Here is a 17,883-nt window from a genome sequence, read left to right as displayed (position 1 = left end):
ATGTTAGTCTATAGAGGAACTCCATCACGGTCACATGACTTCATGTTAGTCTATAGAGGAACTCCACCACGGTCACATGACTTCATGTTAGTCTATAGAGGAACTCCACCACGGTCACATGACTTCATGTTAGTCTATAGAGGAACTCCACCACGGTCACATGACTTCATGTTAGTCTATAGAGGAACTCCACCACGGTCACATGACTTCATGTCTATAGAGGAACTCCACCACGGTCACATGACTTCATGTTAGTCTATCTACCTTTTTTTAAAATTGTAATGCAGCACCCAATCGCTCACAGTGAGGAGCTGACTGAGGGGGAAAAACAACAACAACAACAACAACAAAAAACCTTTAAGAATCTCACCTGGCGTAGGGCTGCTCGCAGTAGTACCAGGTGATCTGGGGGGCGGGGAACCCCTCGGCCACGCAGCGCACCTGTCCGTCAACCGGACCCTCGTGAGACACGATCTCCGGTTTACCTAACCAACACAAGTCAGAAGGCGTCACGGACGTTGAACCCCCACCCCCCCCTCCCCCTCCTCCCCCCGGCGCGTGACCGATGAATAACGAGGCGAGGTCGAGATCAAGATCTCATTTCACACGCGGGGAAAATAATAAAAAAAAATTTCATTAAAATCAATGAAACCCATTCCCACGTTAATGCCATGCGCAGCGATGCGATTCATTACGTGGCTGAAGGGGACGAAACACCTTTAGAAACAACACGACTTACTGATCACGAAGATGGTGAAGGTGTGGTTCACGGAGGCGTCGCCGTTGGAGGCCTGGAAGGTGTAAACTCCGCCCTCTGACATTTTCAGCCGCACCAGCCGGAGCTCGCTGCTGTAGCTGAACATAAAGCAATTACTTTAGTTTTTTTTAGCATTAAGGCGTCAAGCGTTAATACACACGTTGTATTTTTTACCTTTTATATTGAATCTTTTATTGTTGTATTTCAATTTTTTTTTAATTTTTTTTTTTACACTTAATACCAGCATTTTTTTTTTTTGGAATCTTCTAGAATTCTACTTTTCATCTTATCTTATCTTCTATTTATCAACTTTTAAGAATCAGCAGTAAAGAATGTCAACGCTTAAAATCATCCGACATTTTCATTTTAGATTTAGAGTCCTTTTGTTTCTATTGTTTTATTGTTCACATGTGTTTATATTTGTATTCCATCATTTGGTTATAATCTTTAATGAAACTCTGGTACAAGAATTTCTTTTCGGGATTAATAAAATTCTATTTTTTTATACCTTATCTTATCTTCTATTCATCAACGTTTAAGAATCAAGAGTAAAAAAAACGCTTGAAATCATCCGACATTTTCATTTTACATTAAGAGTCTTTTTGTTTGCCTTTTTGCTCATTTATTTAAGCACCAAAAAAAAAAAGAAAGGTGTTTGCAGTTCCCAATTATTCGAGGGCGGAGACATTTTCTTTTTTTTTTTTAAAGTATTGACTTATTGATTGCTCCGCGGCGTACCCTTAATTTGCTTGAGGGGAGCCGAAAATGCATTAAGCCGAACCCGCAGCCTCGGATAATATGATGTCATATTTCTACGGAGGTAATACCGCGGATATTTCACGGTTTTGCTTCCACGGTGAAAAAACATTTATATTCTGACACAAAAAAGAAAAGAAAAATACCCCCCCCCCCCCCCCCCCCCCCTCCCTTTCTCATGAAGCTGTGAAGCACCTCCTCCACCGACCTGCAGCCCAAACCAGAGCTGTCAAATTCCACCTCGCGGGGTTAATGAACATTTTCATCTAGGTGGTAAAAACGTGTATGTGTGTGTGTGTGTGTGTGTGTGTGTGTGTGTGTGTGTGTCCCACCGGTACTCGTGGCCGTGCGTGGTGATGACGTGGTCCGTGGTGTTCCTCAGCTCGCGGCCCATGATGCTCCAGGAGAACGTGCGCGGCTTCGGGTACGCCTCCATGTCCACGGTCAGGGTCAGGCTCTCGCCCGAGCGCACGTGGATGGTTTCGTTGATCGTGGGATCCAAGTGGATGAATCCTTTGTCTGAGAAATTAGAGGGAGATTTTTTTATTTTTATTAAAAAGTTACAAGACGTGCACAAACAACAATAATGAATCCCTGCACATAGGTGCATGTCAGGCAAAAAAAAGGTTTGCCTCTTGGGAAATATGCGAATTAAGATGAGAAGTGCAACGTCACTCTCATATCTGGCAGTTGGCTAGCTTAGCTTAGCATAAAGACTGGGGGGGGGGGGGGTCAAATAAAACCACCTACCAGCACGTTTAAAGCTACTTAACGCATGTCGATATGTCGTTTTTGTAGGTTTTACGTTCATGAAACATTTCAACACGTCATGCTTATGCATCCGGGAACACTCTCGTTAAAATATTGCACCAATGTTCATGTTATTTACCCACGATTCAGTCTGCACCATCGAGCGCCCGGCGCTCCGTGTTAATACAGCTTCTATTGTGTTTTTTTATTTTGTGAATGTGTCTTTTTTAAATTAACAATGAACAAATTTCTGCCTTTTAGTAGAGATAAAAGTGTGTTTTCTTTCCGTTCTGTTGGCAACGCGCTGATTAGTGAGCATCAGAGGTGCCGGTTTCTGTGGATGTTTGCACAGAGCCAAACATCCATTTCCATTCGTTATGCTAAGCTAAGCAAAAGCTAATGAGCCGCTTCGTATTCAGCCAACAGACATGAGACGGTGGAGGTATGAAGAGAACTGGATGAGGCGCTGGAGGCCCCGGAGGCCCGGTTCATTCCAGGGAAAGTTGCTCAGTGGCGCCCGAAGCCAAAACAAAAACAAAAGAAAAAGGTTTGACAGCTGTGTATAAAACGACGGATCTTACAACATCCGCCAGCCGGGGGGGAAGAAGAACAGCGCTTCCATTTGCTCTGCTTCCCCTTCGCTTGGTGGAGGCTCAGTTCATTACGAAGTGTTTGGTTTATAGTTAATTCCACTACTTTTAGGACCCAAATATTTAAATATATTAAAGGGTTTGTACTGGGAAGTTAATTGACCTCCAAAAGTATATAATATTTATATAAAACAATAAATTAAATTAAACATTTTTTATAAAAAAGATTAAAATTAAATTAATTAAATTAATTAAATTAATTAAATTAATTAAATTAATTAAATTAATATATATATATATATATATATATATATATATATATATATATATATGGCGCTTCACATCAAACACAAGATTTTTAAGAAACTCCAAAAAAAACCATTACATTTCCACATTAACGTCTTTTAGGACGTCAAAATTGACCAAAATGTTATGAAAATAAACCACCATAAACACTCACCGTAAACGTCGAGCCACGCCGACTGCGAGCTGACCCCTTTCTCGTTCTGGGCTTCGCACTGGTACCGGCCGACGTCCTGGTGGCCGACGGCCGCGATGTGCAACGTGGCGCTGCGCGCGTGACTGAAGTTCTCCGTCAGGATGCGCGAAGCGCCGTCAACCTTTGCTGGTTGCTGTGGATACCAGACGGCACCCTGTCAACGCCCAGAGATCTCTAGAGATTAACCCTGTCTGCTGGTCTATCCTTGCCAAGCACACAAACACTGACTCGGCCGGCTTGCACACACACGCGCACACACGAGGCCGCACGTAGTGCACGTGGTACACACACACGCACACACACACGAGGCTGCACGTAGTGCACGTGGTACACACATCCTGGAGCTAAGACAGGTGAAAACTTTGATCCGTTCACAAGAAGAAACAACCACTGATACCAGGGAACAAAAATAGTTCCGTAAAAAATAAATAACTGAATCTCATTTTAAAATAATACATAAAACTTTTCGGGGGGGGGGATTAGAAGACCACTTTCTCATGATTGTCGCTCAGGTTTGGGACATTTAAAGACAGTTTAATTGGGAAAAAGTTTCCTGGTTATACAGCTGGTATTTCTGTGGTTGACTCTTTCCTTTCTAAAGTTACTCCAAGGAACTTTCATAGTGGGTTGATTCTCGCGCCCCCTGTGGACTAAAGCGGTAGTGTCTCTAAACACCCTTTAGAAGAATAGAAATCTGGTTTCACCAGAATCCGACCCGGTGGCTCCGACGAGGAGCTTTAGAACCAGACCATCTTCTCTCTAGTGGGCTGGTTACTGATGGAGGTCTATAGAGGACCAGGACTGCACTGAGACTGGTTCAGAACCAGTCCAAAAGTTCCTCAGAGTAGCTTTAAGTCAAATATCTGATCAAAGCACTTTTAAATCTAAGAAGACTATGATCAGCTCAATTGAATCTTCCACCAACACACGACGGCAAAGGAAGGGAAGAAGTCTCACCGAGCCGGGAGGGGGAACCCACTTGAGCTTGATCTCTGCGTTGACGTTGGTGGTGTTGCATGTGAGGGAGAGACTCTCATCCCGCGTGAGAATCACTCTTTTGGTCGCCTGCATCTCGATCACGGGAGGAGCAACGGGGACTGGAAACAACAACAACAACAACATCACGTTTTTTAATCAAAATGACTACAACTTGGTTCACGTGAGCCAAAAACAGGCCTTTTGTTTTTTTGTAACAAAACCGACCTCCCCGACCTCCCCGACCCTCGTTTACGCACACGTAAACCACGACAAAGCCTCGAGGTTTGTGTTTGTGTGTGCGTGCGTTGGCGGCGCTTTACCTGGCCTCACGGTCAGGTAGTAGTCGTGCGAGCGGACGCCCTCTCGGCCGAGCCTCCCCGTGCACACGTAGCATCCCTCGAACGCCTTTTGCGTGTTCCGGATGACGACGCCGCGCTCCAGGCTGGCGGTGAACTGGAGGCCGGAGGCCGGAGGTCCGCCGGAGCAGGTTTCCAGGCGCAGGCGGTCCAGACTCGGATCCGTTGCCAGGCATGGGATGGAAGCGCTGTCGCCCACTCGGGTGAGGATGTTGAACACCATTGATTTTCGGAAGGGGTTGTCGGGATCTGCCAAAGAAACGGAGGCGTGAGAGGAGCTGTAAACGTGGAGCTTGAGCAACAGTAACAAACACTCTCTCTGGACCGCCGCCTGCCATGTGATCGCCAGGGAGCTAATTGCTGTTTTCCAGCGTGTTTAGCTAGCTCGGTGCGCTCCTTTACCTGATGAACAGAGCGGATGACTAGGTAAGTTACAGTTACATTTAGTTCCATGTCCCCGTGTTCATTTCTCAGTGTCAGGTGACCTTTGAAGGACACCTGGAGGTCACCGTGGACCTAACAGACAACAGCAGTTAGCGCGGCACTTCTTTTTTTATTAATTTAAACTGTACTATTAACACAATTAGGTAGCGTGGAGCTCATAGTGTCATTGTGTTAAAGCTAAAAGACTCACTATATTAAAGTTCCACTATTGACGATTGTGCTCTAGAACAGGACTCGACTTGCTCTCGACTCGGTCTGGATTCAAACTCTACCGGACCTGGTGTTGGACTTGACTTCCCCTGCCTTGGGGGAATCGACATGAATGTACACATTAACTCCACGGGGCCCCTTGAAGAGATACATAAAGTGCATTTTGAACGTCTTAATAACAGCCTCGAACACCGTATGGTGAACGTTTCTGCGTCCATTGGGACCGCCAACGTGGGTTCGTTTGAATACCGTTCGTTCAAACGGACGCCAGCTGCTCGTCTGTTTTCCAGAATTTGAAAATGGTAAAGGGTTACATCTATAAATACTACTTCAGATTGGTAGAATCAACAGACGCGAGGATCTCTGATCCGCCGACTCGGCTGCGGCTTCTATATCTACCTCGCGGACGCCGAGCTCGCAGGAGCTTGAAGTTGTCCGACGACATGAGCGTCTCTTTCGTAACAAGGCTCCGTGTGTGAGAGAGAGAGCCTCTCTTCTTCACAGTAGTTCCTGCGAGGGTGAATGATGTCGGGCCCCGCGGTGATGGCGGCGGTCCAAGGAGATGTGGAGTCGCAAGGAGGTGGAGATACGGTAACGCTCCACCGTGCACTCGGTAAATACTCATCTACCGTACCTGTCAGGGGGGGGTGGGGGTTGCAAACGCCCACTCACACAATGCTTCCCTGCACTCTGGATTTCAGTTCTCTCACACACACGAACACCACGTAATCTCAACAAACACTTGAACAAACACTCCCAAAAAAAAAGAGAAAAGCGTTGCCAGCTGCGTACCTTTCACGTAGACGTAGATGGAGGTCTGCTCCTTGGTGCGCTCCTCCAGGCAGACGTAGCGGCCCATGTGGACGGGCTGGGCCCTGGGGATGAGCAGCGTGGACATCCCGGCCACCCTCTTCTCTCCACGCACCTTCGGCCGGTCCTCCCGCTGCCACTGCATCTCCTTATCGCCCTGGCAACGCAGCTCGAAGGGCGCGTTGAGCGTGGCGACGAGGTGGGGGCCGGCGGGGGTGATGGTGGGCTTGGTGTGGCCTGCGAAGGCGACGGAGAGGGGAGTCAAAGTGTGTGACTTCGGGGCTCAGCCATATCGATTGTCGGTGTTCATGAGCTGAAGCGAGCGTTTCAATAATCCAGGAAACCGCCGTTGACAGACAGCAACAGAACTCGTCTTCAGGTCAGTGAACAGGAAGTGACTGTATTTGCACTGCGGAGGAGTGACGTAAAGACCCCGTATATGTCTCTGGTGTCAACCTGTCAGTCACCTTGTAGCCCCGCCCTAAAGCATCCCCTGCTTTTTACTAAATTTACTAAATGAACATCACGCTGTATTGAAGAAGACTTGAAACTAGAGATTGAGACCAAAAACTCATGTTTACAATGTTTACTGAGGGAATAAATCAAGAGAAGTAGAGTCATTTATATAGACTTCTATACAACCAGAGGAGTCGCCCCCTGGTGGTCAGTAGAGAGAATGCAGCTTTAACACATGAAGCACAGACTTCTACACAACCAGAGGAGTCGCCCCCTGGTGGTCAGGAGAGAGAATGCAGCTTTAACACATGAAGCGTAGACTTCTATACAACCAGAGGAGTCGCCCCCTGGTGGTCAGGAGAGAGAATGCAGCTTTAACACATGAAGCGTAGACTTCTATACAACCAGAGGAGTCGCCCCCTGGTGGTCAGGTGAGAGAATGCAGCTTTAACACATGAAGCATAGACTTCTATACAACCAGAGGAGTCGCCCCCTGGTGGTCGGGAGAGAGAATGCAGCTTTAACACATGAAGCATAGACTTCTATACAACCAGAGGAGTCACCCCCTGGTGGTCGGGAGAGAGAATGCAGCTTTAATACATGAAGCATAGACTTCTATACAACCAGAGGAGTCGCCCCCTGGTGGTCGGGAGAGAGAATGCAGCTTTAACACATGAAGCATAGACTTCTATACAACCAGAGGAGTCACCCCCTGGTGGTCAGGAGAGAGAATGCAGCTTTAATACATGAAGCTTGGACTTCTATACAACCAGAGGAGTCGCCCCCTGGTGGTCAGTAGAGAGAATGCAGCTTTAACACATGGAGCACAGACTTCTACACAACCAGAGGAGTCGCCCCCTGGTGGTCAGGAGAGAGAATGCAGCTTTAACACATGAAGCGTAGACTTCTATACAACCAGAGGAGTCGCCCCCTGGTGGTCAGGAGAGAGAATGCAGTTTTAACACATGAAGCGTAGACTTCTATACAACCAGAGGAGTCGCCCCCTGGTGGTCAGGTGAGAGAATGCAGCTTTAACACATGAAGCATAGACTTCTATACAACCAGAGGAGTCGCCCCCTGGTGGTCAGGAGTGAGAATGCAGCTTTAACACATGAAGCATAGACTTCTATACAACCAGAGGAGTTGCCCCCTGGTGGTCAGTAGAGAGAATGCAGCTTATAGACACTTCTACATCGGCTTTACTCGGCAGAACCGAAGGTTGCCACCTGGATAAAACTAACTAAACTCCAGAGTTATTTACTTTAATAAAGATCAAACATGACAATTAAAGAGTAACTGGACACCGTTTTTGTTTTCTATAAACTACATTTGATTAAACAAATCATAGCTGCTGGTAATTTGAACATTTCTTCATAAATAAATAAAAAGATCTGCATTTGATCCGATAGTTTACAGTACAAACAGTTTAACTTGGGTCTTTGTTGTAATTTGATAACTGCTAAAAAAAGAAAACAACATTACAGTTGAACCCTGTCGTTATGTTGACTCGGGAACACAGATATAATTATATGATGTATTATTTGAAACTCTCAAAGTTGAGTAATGTCACAAGGGTGACATTAATGTCTCAATATCTGCAAACAAACTGTGATCCAAAAGCAGACAAAAGCATCGCCCAGTGCTTCAGAAGATTTTGTTCTGGCTCTCATTTCCATAATCGATTGTGACGTTTTTTTTACGATACACAGCTGCCAACATCTTAATACACGTAAACGGAAAAGTTGTTTTAGTTGAAGCAGTGGTTCCCAACCCATAATAGCATGCAGCACTAGAAACAAAGCACACACAGTCACAGCCCCGGTGTGGATGCTGGGAGCAGTTCAAAAAGATGACACACGCAGTGGGAAGCATGCAGCAAAAATACAGCTTAGATATAAATATGATTTAGATCATTTGAGAAAAGCAAATGTTTTTTTTATTTTTATCTTTCCTCCATGTGACGGACTTGAGACTATCGTCATATGGTCCAGGTGAAGAGGCCCAGCGTGACGGCAGGAGCCCAACGTCTTGACATCGGGGGAGAGGGGCCAGGGCCCCCCGGTGTGCACGGAGCAAACTGACCATAAGGCCACTAGAGTGCTTATGGCATGAGATAACCACGAGAGCCCCCGAGACTGGTGACTTGATGTTTAGAAACAGGAGCGAGGCTAAAGGGCCCTCCAGACCAGGGCCAATGGACCCTTTGAAATTTAAAACGTGAGCTGCCCACGAGGGCCCCCAGTACCCCTTGTGGTTTAAAAGGTATACGTCAGCTGACAACGAGGGCCCCGAGTACCCCTTGTGGTTTAAAAGGTATAGGGCCCCCAGTACCCCTTGTGGTTTAAAAGGTATACGTCAGCTGACCACGAGGGCCCCCAGTACCCCTTGTGGTTTAAAAGGTATACGTCAGCTGACAACGAGGGCCCCCAGTACCCCTTGTGGTTTAAAAGGTATACGTCAGCTGACAACGAGGGCCCCCAGTACCCCTTGTGGTTTAAAAGGTATACGTCAGCTGACAACGAGGGCCCCCAGTACGCCTTGTGGTTTAAAAGGTATACGTCAGATGACCACGAGGGCCCCCAGTACCCCTTGTGGTTTAAAAGGTATACGTCAGCTGACAACGAGGGCCCCCAGTACCCCTTGTGGTTTAAAAGGTATACGTCAGATGACCACGAGGGCCCCCAGTACCCCTTGTGGTTTAAAAGGTATAGGGCCCCCAGTACCCCTTGTGGTTTAAAAGGTATAGGGTCCCCAGTACCCCTTGTGGTTTAGAATGTAAGCTGATCAACAAGAGCCCCTCGGGCCCTTTGAGACCTACAATTTGCTGCAGTAAGTCATCAACCGTCACCGACCCGGCCCGTCCTGATAATAACTCATTGTATAATTAACCTCCGGGCTTCTGTCCTGGGAAGAACGCAGGAGGCTCGCGGGATGAACCGAGAGCGCAAAGGAGCGCAGAGTTCCAACAGAGACGGCGCAGATGGTCTCCGCGCACGCACGCCAGCTTTTTTACACTCAAATGTTCCTGCGGGGCCAACGTCTGGCAACTTTACAGGATAAAACAACTTCCAAACGACTCGCGCGCGCACAGACAGAATGAACAAGTCTTAAAAGATTAAGATCTGCGTAATAAAAAAACCGGACTGATTCGTTTAAATGGGCGTAAAAGGGAGATTAAAAGAGGGCGCAACGTGTTCCCAGCCAAACCTTCATTTGCCCCTGAAGTGCTCCTTTAGCTCCACACGTGTTAATCATTATTTAACAAGTGAGCCATTACATAAGCATTCAAAAAACACTCGTGGATATGCCAGCTGCTGGTTGTGCATGCTTCCTCGGAATCAGGAGATGCCGATAATATTTCCATAAAGACGGTTTGTGTGCGGGGAAGGAACCCCGCATGGACCTGCGGCTGAAAAAAGTCTCTGCTATTATTATTATTCAGCACCCTAGGCTTTTAAAAAATAGATATTTGTTATCAATGGGGCTAATGAACACATGAATTATTTAAAAAAAGACGTCCGGAGCCAAAGTGTCCGCTTCCCTGGTCGGGTTTCAGCCACTCCGGCTCCCGGATCTCGTTGCGCCCGGAACAAAAGGAAAAAAAAGTGGTGAAAAACGCAACGCGAATGGCGACGCAATTACCCGTCCCCTGGCGTGGATTACCCGGGATGAAGAGAGCCGAACACCCGCAGTCATTTGGAGATATAGCCGAGCACGCGTTGTTGTCACCCCCCCCCCCCCCCCCCCCCCCCACACCCCCACACCCCCAAAAAAAACACATCAAATAAAACAGCAACAAGTAGCCGACCGTCTCGTGCCTCACCTGGATGGAAGGTTAACTGCAAACACACAGACAGCAGGATCCAGTGGTATTCCATAGTGATTATTCCATGGGTCTGGCCGTGAAGGTGAGCCTCTCCGGGGGTGGAGGGGGTGGAGGGGGGGGGGGGGGAGAGAGAGTGTTACGGCGTCTCTACTCTACTCGATCCGCGCGCGCGCGTCGGAGTTGTGGAGAAGTTGAACTGCGCGATGGTGGAGGCGCACTCACACGCCTTTAAAGGCGCACTCACACGCCTTCAAAGATGTCCAGCGGGGCTCGCGACGAGAGCAGCAAGCGGCCGTCGCCAATATCCGCAAACATTGCTGTAGCACCCGGAGCGTGCCAGGGTGGTGGTGTGTGTGTGTGTGTGTGTGTGTGTGTGTTGGGGGGCGGGGAGGCCGAGACGGGGCCGACCAGGTAGGTACATATATGTGTCTCTGACTGACTGTGGCGTCAACAACATGTTTATATGGGGAGCCAAGCGGCGGAGCCTATTGCTCACGAGGGAGGGATGGAGGGATGGAGGGAGGAGGGAGGAGGGAGGAGGGAGGAGGGAGGAGGGAGGAGGGAGGAGGGAGGAGGCGTGTTGGTGACCTGTCTGCTCCGCGCGCACAGCATCCACTGCAGGGTTTTTTTAATATCATTAATATGATAAAGTATTCAAGTCTTATCTTTCATAAGTCTTTCATTTTCTTATCTTTTATTTTTATTTATTTATTATCAGCTCTATAAGTACATTTCTACAGTTATAATGTTCTTTTTTACGACACATGAAATGATTGAAAACTAAACACCAACATTGAGACAACAACATCGCATAATGACCCTTTGTGTTTCCCCTCATGAGACCAGTAGCACGCACTCACACACTCCCAGAGTTGGCCTAGTTTTCCATCGGCTCAAACACGCACGCCAGCGCCGCTCTCTGCATAATAATGTGGACAATAATTGGTATTTATTTTATGGAATACAGCCGTTTATAATCCCAACCACATCAAGTTTTCCCTTAAGTTATTTCCTTTTAATTGCATATAATGGACTTCAGTGAGTGACACACTTGAGGGGAAACCATTAGGTCTGTTTTTCCATTCATCCTGTGACACGATGGACACTTTTATTTGTTATTTACATGCTGGTATCTTAAAACAACATGTTTACATCTTCAGAGTTGTGCATCTTAAGTGGTTTAACCAGTTCTTTCATCAACTGTTGCACACATGAAGGACATTTCAGGGACGTTTTCCTATCCTACGATGAAAGCGTCATAATTAAAAGGTAAAAAAGAACAGCGAGCTTTTAATCTAATTTATTTTGCACGAAATGAAGAATAAACAAAATCGAAGCAGCTAGAGGTGAAGACATCTTGACTTCCATTATCTTATATGATGGGTCGCACTTCAAAACCCCTGGATCCTACATTTCCCATAATGCACCTCAGGGCATCTTTCGCGTTAGACCCTCCCTGCATGTTAAATGCTCCATGATCCAAATGTATTTCCAATTCGTAATTCAGCAGCAACCTCCTGCTGAGAAATTAAACCAACGCAGTTCCCAAAAACTGCCACTTGAGGCTCTCAGAGCGAGTCACTCCCCATAGACGTCTATGTTGAAATGAACCACTTTACAGACAAAACTCAGATAGTCAGTGATAGAAAGTTAATTTATTATAAATTCTTCGCAGTAAAAGTTATTTTTGTGACTTCCTCTTCTTCCCTGCAACATAAATATACTTGTTTTATTTATAAATAAAGGCTAACAAAATGTATTTGCTATACATTCTTCACAGAAAAAGTCCCACATAATTGTGACTGTTTACTCTTCCTGACTGCAGTATTAGTACACTTCATCTATTCTAGAATAGCCTCAAACAACGCTCCGTAAATAGTGTTAGTGACACGTAATCACTCTGAATTCTTCACAATAAAATTCATTGTTATCTTTGCTGTTTACTCTTTCTCCCTGAAGTATGAGACTTGTTATATTTAAAGATTAGCTGCCCACGAAGCTACGCTAATTGAGATAGAAACACATTTCATTTTGCGATAAATTCCGCGGTTGTTTTTTCCGCTAACTCGACCTCCGAGGCGATGACACACGTTACAGTTGAGGCCTCCCGGTGGGATCAAATGACTACAAATTGTCGTTGAAAAGAAGAGAGTGACCGCGGGTTACATTTCTAAATGTTTAACAGGCCCGAAGATAAACTGTTGGCTATCAATGCCAAACTGGTAGCAGAGTTTGAAAAGTTCATAAGGTGCAGAAACATGGGAGTAAAGTTTAAAAACAATGTTTATATTACTGTAGTTTTACTGTATGCCTGTATGTTTACTCTGTAAGCTACGCACGTTCTATCTATTGACTACAAGTTGTAATATCACCACTAATGGGAGACATCCAATGTTTACCTTTTGTCTGACATACACGACCACAACATGCAAATAACTTTGGCTTTGGGGCGTGGCCAAAAACATGTGAGGCTTTTCGATGTTTGTTTGTTTTGGGTCAACAAATGACGATAAACATCACCGCAGTGAGACCTGAAATGCCACGACAAAAAAACTAAAAAACATTTAAACAAACGTTGTGAAATTTGAGACGCATGTCGAGGAAACAGATCATCACTAAAAACATCCCCCAAGAATATGGCAAGATTCCAAAGTTCATTACAAGGTTCCCAACAAACGATACAGGCATGTATCATGTATCACATGTGGAAAAACAACGACTCTTCTTGTATTGGTAGCTAACTCATTGTCTGGTCCCAAAATACAGCATAAAGAGAGGCAAAGTCCCGCCCCTTTTGTGGCATTTTCTCTCTGGAAAAACAGTTAACGCTAAAAATGAATTACGCATATGATGTTTGTCATTTTAAAAGCTAACTTTGCATATAAAAAAACGGGTAGTGTCATTTAAGTTTTGCGTGAAACCCCCCAGCGAACGACGTCGCTCGTCTCCCACAATGCCCGTCGCCACCGTGGCCGTTAGCTAGCTAGTTCACGCGCAAATGCGACGTCATCTCGCTTGATGCGTTTTCCTCCGGCGACTCTTCTTTTATCAGGTCGGAAGAACGAGCTTTCTAGTTACGTACTTTCACAGTCTTCCACGTGCAAAATTATCTTTTATCTGAATAAAACACAGTATGTGTAAATCGTGGCACAATTCAGACGGGGTCTAAATATTATTTGTCTTTAGCTGTTGACTCTCGGAGATATTTAATTTTCAGAAATAAGGGCCCATGGTACTCCACCAGAAGGGGCGGGACTTCACCTATCCACTAGAAGGGGCGGGACTTCACCTCTCCGCCAGAAGGGGCGGGACTTCACCTCTCCGCCAGAAGGGGCGGGACTTCGCCTCTCCGCCAGAAGGGGCGGGACTTCACCTCTCCATTCATTCTCTTACAGTTTGTGTATGTTTGGTCACGGATGCTTTAGATTCCTGAACCGGTCGGCGCTGCATTAATATATTTATTTAACAACCAGAATCCCCTGAGGAGAGTTTGAAATAACCAGTTCCTGTATTCATTAGCTGTTTTGGACCCATAAGCAGTGCGTTTGTAAAAAGGAAAAAAGAAAAGAAAAGAAAAATGCTTGTCTAAACACCATTAAAGATATGAACCATAAACTCGAGCCTAAATAGATACTTACTGTCATTTAATATCTCTCGCAATCACTTCTCATAACGAGAGCCCCACAGACGACTAGAGGCTCTAATGGCCTGAAACCAAACCTCTAATTTAACTTCCTCGAAGCATTAACTCCTTTGTCACACATTGATTTTTCCATTCACATAAATGTCTTTTCGAATAAAGGGAAAAGTTTTTTTTTAAATTTCTGTCTGATCATCATGTGAAAACAGACAGCGGCTGGATGTCCAATTTGGAAAACACGGTTATTGGAATGGGGAAAAAAATTAAACCGGGTTTCTTTCGAGGATGTAAATAATGCACGAAAACTAAGCGATATTTAGTTTATTTCCTCTTGAGCTCTTCAGTCTTTTCCTACAAACACACGATTGTAATGTGAGAATGTTTCACGGGAGAGGACGCCTCAGTCTACACAGCGTCTCCGTCCAGAAGACGTGAAACACATTAAGAGACATCACTAGCAGCATGATGTTTGTCTTCATGAAGACCGACCGACCACTGATGAGCACTGCGGTCGTCACCTTCTGTGAAAGAGACACAACAAGCTGCATGCAACCATCTATTTATTTACCACCTACATTTGTATCGGTGATTTTAAAATGTGTTTAGGAAAAGATTAATGTGACATTAATATTGACTTTAGTTCAAATTCTGAAGTTAAACCACATCTTTGATGGAAAAACGACAACAGAAATTCACATTTCGGGCTTTGATATCACAAAAGTGGGAGGTTTTATGTGATCTTTTATTTTACGATCATTTAATTATTATAAAAAGTCATCTAATTGAAGGATGTCATGACAAATACATTTCATAATCATATTCAGACAGCTTCCATAGTGTCCATAACCAATAATGACAAATAATAATAATAATAATAATAATAATATTAAAGTCTAGACCACGTCATGTAAATTAAATGTAAAAAAAAGTGATGTGAAGCTAGGGCCTTATGGACCCATCACAGTGAGCTATTGCCTCAGTTGTCTACATCTTCTATTTTACTAGACCCGTTTTAATACTTTATAGTATATAACTTGTCATTTTCTTTTCCAAGTAGGTGTTTTGTTGACAAATTCGAATGTTTCTTCATGTAAATGTGCTCAGGGCTTTACCAGCATCATGCATGATTATTTTTGGCACGATTGGATCGTGTACATTTGAGTTACAGCAACTTTCTATAACACAACCAATAATATCTATAACATAACCAACCGCACAAAGTGGGTGTTTACTGGGGTCCAAAGTTGTTAGGTGAAAACTCACCATTTTTATAACTATTCATCTTTAAGGTCTTCAGATCATCCTTGAACAAAATTGAAGTCAATCGGATACATTTTGTAAAAGTACGAATGCTCAAAACTAAATAAAAAATGGCGGAAAATCTAAGTAGGCGGAGATTAGGGGTCTGAGAGTTTTTTTTTTGTAAAGCAGGTGGAGATTGACAGGTGTGAGGGGCGTTGCCGGTCCAACTTCGAGGGGGCCATTTTTTTTAAAACCCAAGCCGTCCATATTCAGACGGCTATTTTCACCAAGCCTGACAAGCTTGCCACATTTGGTGACTTTTGGAGTATGGCAACTACCCCAAATATGCGCCCAATGTTCCCCTATCAACACCCACAGGTCGGTGTTGATAGGTTGCCAAGATGACTCACACACAAACACACACACACACACACACAACAACAACAACAACCTGCTGTAGCTGCAGGTAAGCAAACCTTGATTGTGAACTCTTATTTTGTAGTGTGTGTAAAGGAAGACTTGTGGCCGCCAGGTCTGTCGATGTGATCCATTTATTACAGGTCGGTCCCCAGAGATGGACGGTGAGAGCGGCCAGTATAACGTCCAGTATGTGAGCCACGCATCGAGCCCTGGTTTCTTTCTTCCTACATCAACACGGTGCCTTTGCTGCACTTCGTGAACCTTTTACCAGCTGTTGTTACGTTCTGCCCACAGCAGGAGTCCCCACCACAGACGGCACTGGAAGGCGTTTTCTTCCACCCGTGGTCTGTAATCAACTCCAAAAGAGCTGTGGACAAACGCTGCTTGCTTCTAGTCTGTAGTTTACGTTCCTTTCTAATGTTGTTGTCGGAGACCTGTAAAAATACGACAACTATGCCGATGTTTCATCCTGCAAAGCTGCAGTTAAATACTCAAAGAACCGCTTTTTGCAACCAGCGAACAGGAAGTGACTGTTTTGGGACTGTGGAGGAGACCTGTCAATCACCTTGTAGCCCCGCCCTAAAGCATCCCCTGCTATATCGTCCTTTTGATTCTAAATGGACCATAATTGACTAACATCGTGCTGTATTGACTTGAAACTCGAGGTACTTTCACAGCCTTATATATCAACAGTTTTGCGACAAAATTGAGCTTTCTTGAGGCGTAATGTTATCTTTTGAATTGACTAAAACATCATGCATGTCGTACAACGCATGGCAGTTTTTCTCCATGGTATCCACACACAAAAAAAATGGAAATATGCAGACAGTTCTGGAAAATAGCATGAAATGTCGGAACGCAGCCGTTAAAACTCTCAGCACAATTGTTTTTCGGCCAAATAGAAAATCTAAATCAACCAGGATTGACATCTCAAGGACTGAGACTAGCAAGCGTTAACTCTTAGGAGCACATTGATTTACACACATGGGGGTTTTCCCTCTGCATTCACGTGTTTTTAGGATAACGGAACACGTTGTTTTGTTTCGCCGGCCAACATGTGAAGACGTGCGTGACAACAGCTTGTTTTTATTGGAAGCAATTTTTGTCGACCCGAAAGCATGATAATTCAAAGCGAGCACTGGAAGAAAAGTACTTTAGTTTCACCTGTGGCTCTGGACTTACTCTACCATGTGCTCTGTAATCCACGTGTTCCAGTGATCATTTACCTTCCTTCCTGTTTCAGTGGGACTGTTGAAGCACTTGGGAGTTCAAGGCAAAAATAAAGCCGACACGTCCTGGTTACTGTTAGATTCGTGTTCAAAGCTCCGGGTCCCGTGGCCCGCAGGAAATTCAGGATTCAATGAGTTAAAGTTTATCAATATTTAATGGCAGAGATAATACTCACGTAGCGTTCACGATCGTGGGGCCAGAAAGGAGGAACTCTCCACAGACGGACTGCAGCTCCCAAGGAGCAACAGACCGGGGCTGTCTCGAGTCTCCAGACCAGTAGAACCATGTCTCCAGACCAGTAGAACCATGTCTCCAGACCAGTAGAACCATGTCTCCAGACCAGTAGAACCATGTCCCCCCAGAACAAATGCTCGGTCTTTAGTCTGGTCATGCAAATGAATTCACACCTAAGGGTTAGTTCCATTGGTCAGTTCAAATGAATTCACACCTAAAGGTTAGTTCCATTGGTCAGTTCAAATGAATTCACACCTAAAGGTTAGTTCCATTGGTCAGTTCAAATGAATTCACACCTAAAGGTTAGTTCCATTGGTCAGTTCAAATGAATTCACACCTAAAGGTTAGTTCCATTGGTCAGTTCAAATGAATTCACACCTAAAGGTTAGTTCCATTGGTCAGTTCAAATGAATTCACACCTAAAGGTTAGTTCCATTGGTCAGTTCAAATGAATTCACACCTAAAGGTTAGTTCCATTGGTCAGTTCAAATGAATTCACACCTAAAGGTTAGTTCCATTGGTCAGTTCAAATGAATTCACACCTAAAGGTTAGTTCCATTGGTCAGTTCAAATGAATTCACACCTAAAGGTTAGTTCCATTGGTCAGTTCAAATGAATTCACACCTAAGGGTTAGTTCCATTGGTCAGTTCAAATGAATTCACACCTAAAGGTTAGTTCCATTGG

General features: G+C 44.9%; 1 protein-coding gene across 2 annotated transcripts in view; it reads right to left on the bottom strand.

The window, feature by feature from the left end:
• The window catches only part of kita (KIT proto-oncogene, receptor tyrosine kinase a), a 32,507-nt gene extending 21,969 nt beyond the window's left edge, over positions 1 to 10,538 (bottom strand). Inside the window, exons 1-8 of one of the 2 annotated variants that reach the window (XM_034531164.1) lie at positions 10,430 to 10,538; positions 6,133 to 6,387; positions 4,651 to 4,935; positions 4,310 to 4,449; positions 3,314 to 3,506; positions 1,846 to 2,032; positions 740 to 855; positions 371 to 485 (exon numbers count right to left, since the gene is read on the bottom strand). In XM_034531164.1, coding sequence (XP_034387055.1) covers positions 371 to 485; positions 740 to 855; positions 1,846 to 2,032; positions 3,314 to 3,506; positions 4,310 to 4,449; positions 4,651 to 4,935; positions 6,133 to 6,387; positions 10,430 to 10,484 — 1,346 coding nt within the window. In that variant the 5' untranslated portion in view covers positions 10,485 to 10,538. The remainder of the gene's footprint in view (positions 1 to 370; positions 486 to 739; positions 856 to 1,845; positions 2,033 to 3,313; positions 3,507 to 4,309; positions 4,450 to 4,650; positions 4,936 to 6,132; positions 6,388 to 10,429) is intronic. The other variant, XM_034531165.1, reaches the window with a different exon arrangement.
• Between the last annotated feature and the right edge of the window lie 7,345 nt (positions 10,539 to 17,883).

Source organism: Cyclopterus lumpus, chromosome 4, assembly GCF_009769545.1.
Source record: "Cyclopterus lumpus isolate fCycLum1 chromosome 4, fCycLum1.pri, whole genome shotgun sequence".
In the NCBI taxonomy this organism is placed as follows: Eukaryota; Metazoa; Chordata; class Actinopteri; order Perciformes; family Cyclopteridae; genus Cyclopterus; species Cyclopterus lumpus.
This window is presented reverse-complemented; position numbering and strand designations above follow the sequence as displayed.